We start from the raw sequence: 2,086 nt of genomic DNA, 5'->3' as shown, positions 1-2,086 counted from the left end.
ACACATATTGTAACCTTTTCTCACCACTTACAATTTTCTGACAGTACAACATGTTCCTGTTAAGCGCCATTTAATGAATTCCTTCAATGGAGGTCCGTTCCCAGAAGGCGTCACTCCCTTCAGCTTTCCCTCCAGTTTCCCTGTAGTCAATGGTTTTCCCGTCAAGCCACAAGGTTTTCTGCAGGCGCCGTACAATCCAGGACCTTTAAGAGTGTAATACGACGGGCAAACGGCGTCCTTAAGAACTAAAGGTAACTTGCAGCCCAAATACGCTATGGAAGAAAACGTGATACTAGAAGGCATAACGTTCGCAATTTTTATGTCACAATTGTTCAGATTTTAATTTACCAATGCAAACTATACATATTGAACTGAAAATAGTATAGTACCAGAAGTAATATTTTAAAAGCACTATAGTTACTTTTATTTCGTCGCTTTGTATCACTTTCTGATCAATGACGATCCTTTATGTAAAATCCCTCATTTTTTATTGCACTTGGCAAAAGAAATCTTAAGAGTGTAATGTGATTTAAATAAGAAATAGAAACTGAATGCATGTTTTGCAATCCACTGATTTGTCTTAACATGCATCCATGTTCAATTGCTTTCTTTTATGATACTTCATCACTAGATGTGACCAGAAACATATTGAAGATCAGACCGCCAATTTGTTTTAAACGAATTAACGTTCAAAATCATAATGAAATTATCTCTTTTGTTTTATCTTTAAAGGTTGCTCTACTCACTATTAGCGATGTCCAGAATTTACGCAGATGTTTCCCCCGTTAGGTTACGCAAGAGGAGTGCTAGTCATTTCACGATCCCACTTGTTGTTACTAGCTATTTTTAAAATGTTGAATAAACTATTATTGATAAAACCACGTCTGATGTTATGTGTAAAGTACTTGCTAGAAGTTACGGGCTGATATGCAAAAGTAAGCCACCAAAACCCGCTTGAATATATGTCCATGTGCTTATACCCAGAAAAAGGAGAGAATTAGCCTGCGAACGCAGACGTATTTCCGGCTGTTGCTTGTGATCGCCGAGAACTGAAGAGGTTGAGAAGCCGAAACACTGATGCTCTCACAGGCTAAGAGGGAATACACTTAGTTCAGGAGATACTTTAAAAGGACGGTTGTTTCCACTACAGAATGAAGAATGGATAAATGTCTTGCTAGAAGCTAGAATAAAGTCTCAGATAGACAGAAAGAAAACCGCGATAGAATTATCTGTGTCGTCATGATTACAAACAGTACCCAAGAGATGAAATTACTTGAAATATCCTTTTATGGTCAGTAGAAGCCTTGATGTCAGTACTATTACACCACACAAAATCCCACTTTGTACAAAATATTGCTTATTTACCGAGATCGCTGGGAACGGATGTCATTCGGAATAAATTAGAATTGCTTATTGAAAGAAGGTGAAATATACAATTACTAAAAATTGGTGAGAGAAAGAGTAACTAAAATTGATGTGGGTCTTTCTAACTAAGAAAACTAAGAAAAGAGTGCCTTTAGTCATTTTAAAATTCAACACTATCTCTTCCTCGTTCTTAACATCAGCCTAGGACAGATTAGGTGCCTTGCAGTTCAAATGTTTACTGCATGTACTTTACAGCTTCCAAAATGATCCCGGCCGCGAGGTAATCGCCAGCAGTCAAAGATCAACCTTTAAATTACACTAAAGAGAATTGTCTTCCCAAAAATTACGTGGATTATGTAGGGGTCATCAAGAGTTAACGTTCAGTCACAAAAAGTTATTAGACCAGAAAATTTCAACTTCGTTACAAGATATCGGCCATGTTAAACCATCATGGCCGTTGTTTGGACTTCATCCTTTTTTCAACCAGTGAACGAGATTGGATTTTAATATCGGGAGACGAAGTTTCTGGCGACAGTAGACTGTCTTGATGTAAAGACAAAAACTAGCAAGGTATTAGGAAAAACGCTATTAGACCTGAAATGTTGAACGTCGTCTTAAGATTGGGGCCATACCAGACTAACACTGCCGATGTTTGACATCATTTTGTTTTTCACCCGTTGAAGAGATGGGATTCTACCATTGAGAGATGAAGTTTTACGCT

General features: G+C 37.6%; 1 protein-coding gene across 1 annotated transcript in view; it reads left to right on the top strand.

Moving 5' to 3' along the window:
* LOC149118474 (uncharacterized) overlaps positions 1–244 on the top strand; it is a gene marked incomplete at its 5' end in the record, with an annotated part of 894 nt that extends 650 nt beyond the window's left edge. Inside the window, one exon of the mRNA XM_089286929.1 lies at positions 20–244. Coding sequence (XP_089143055.1) covers positions 20–217 — 198 coding nt within the window. The remainder of the gene's footprint in view (positions 1–19) is intronic.
* Positions 245–2,086: the final 1,842 nt, after the last annotated feature.

This window comes from Orbicella faveolata, unplaced genomic scaffold, assembly GCF_042242905.1.
Source record: "Orbicella faveolata isolate gen_17 unplaced genomic scaffold, um_ofav_v1 contig_1, whole genome shotgun sequence".
Classification (NCBI taxonomy): domain Eukaryota; kingdom Metazoa; phylum Cnidaria; class Anthozoa; order Scleractinia; family Merulinidae; genus Orbicella; species Orbicella faveolata.
This window is presented reverse-complemented; position numbering and strand designations above follow the sequence as displayed.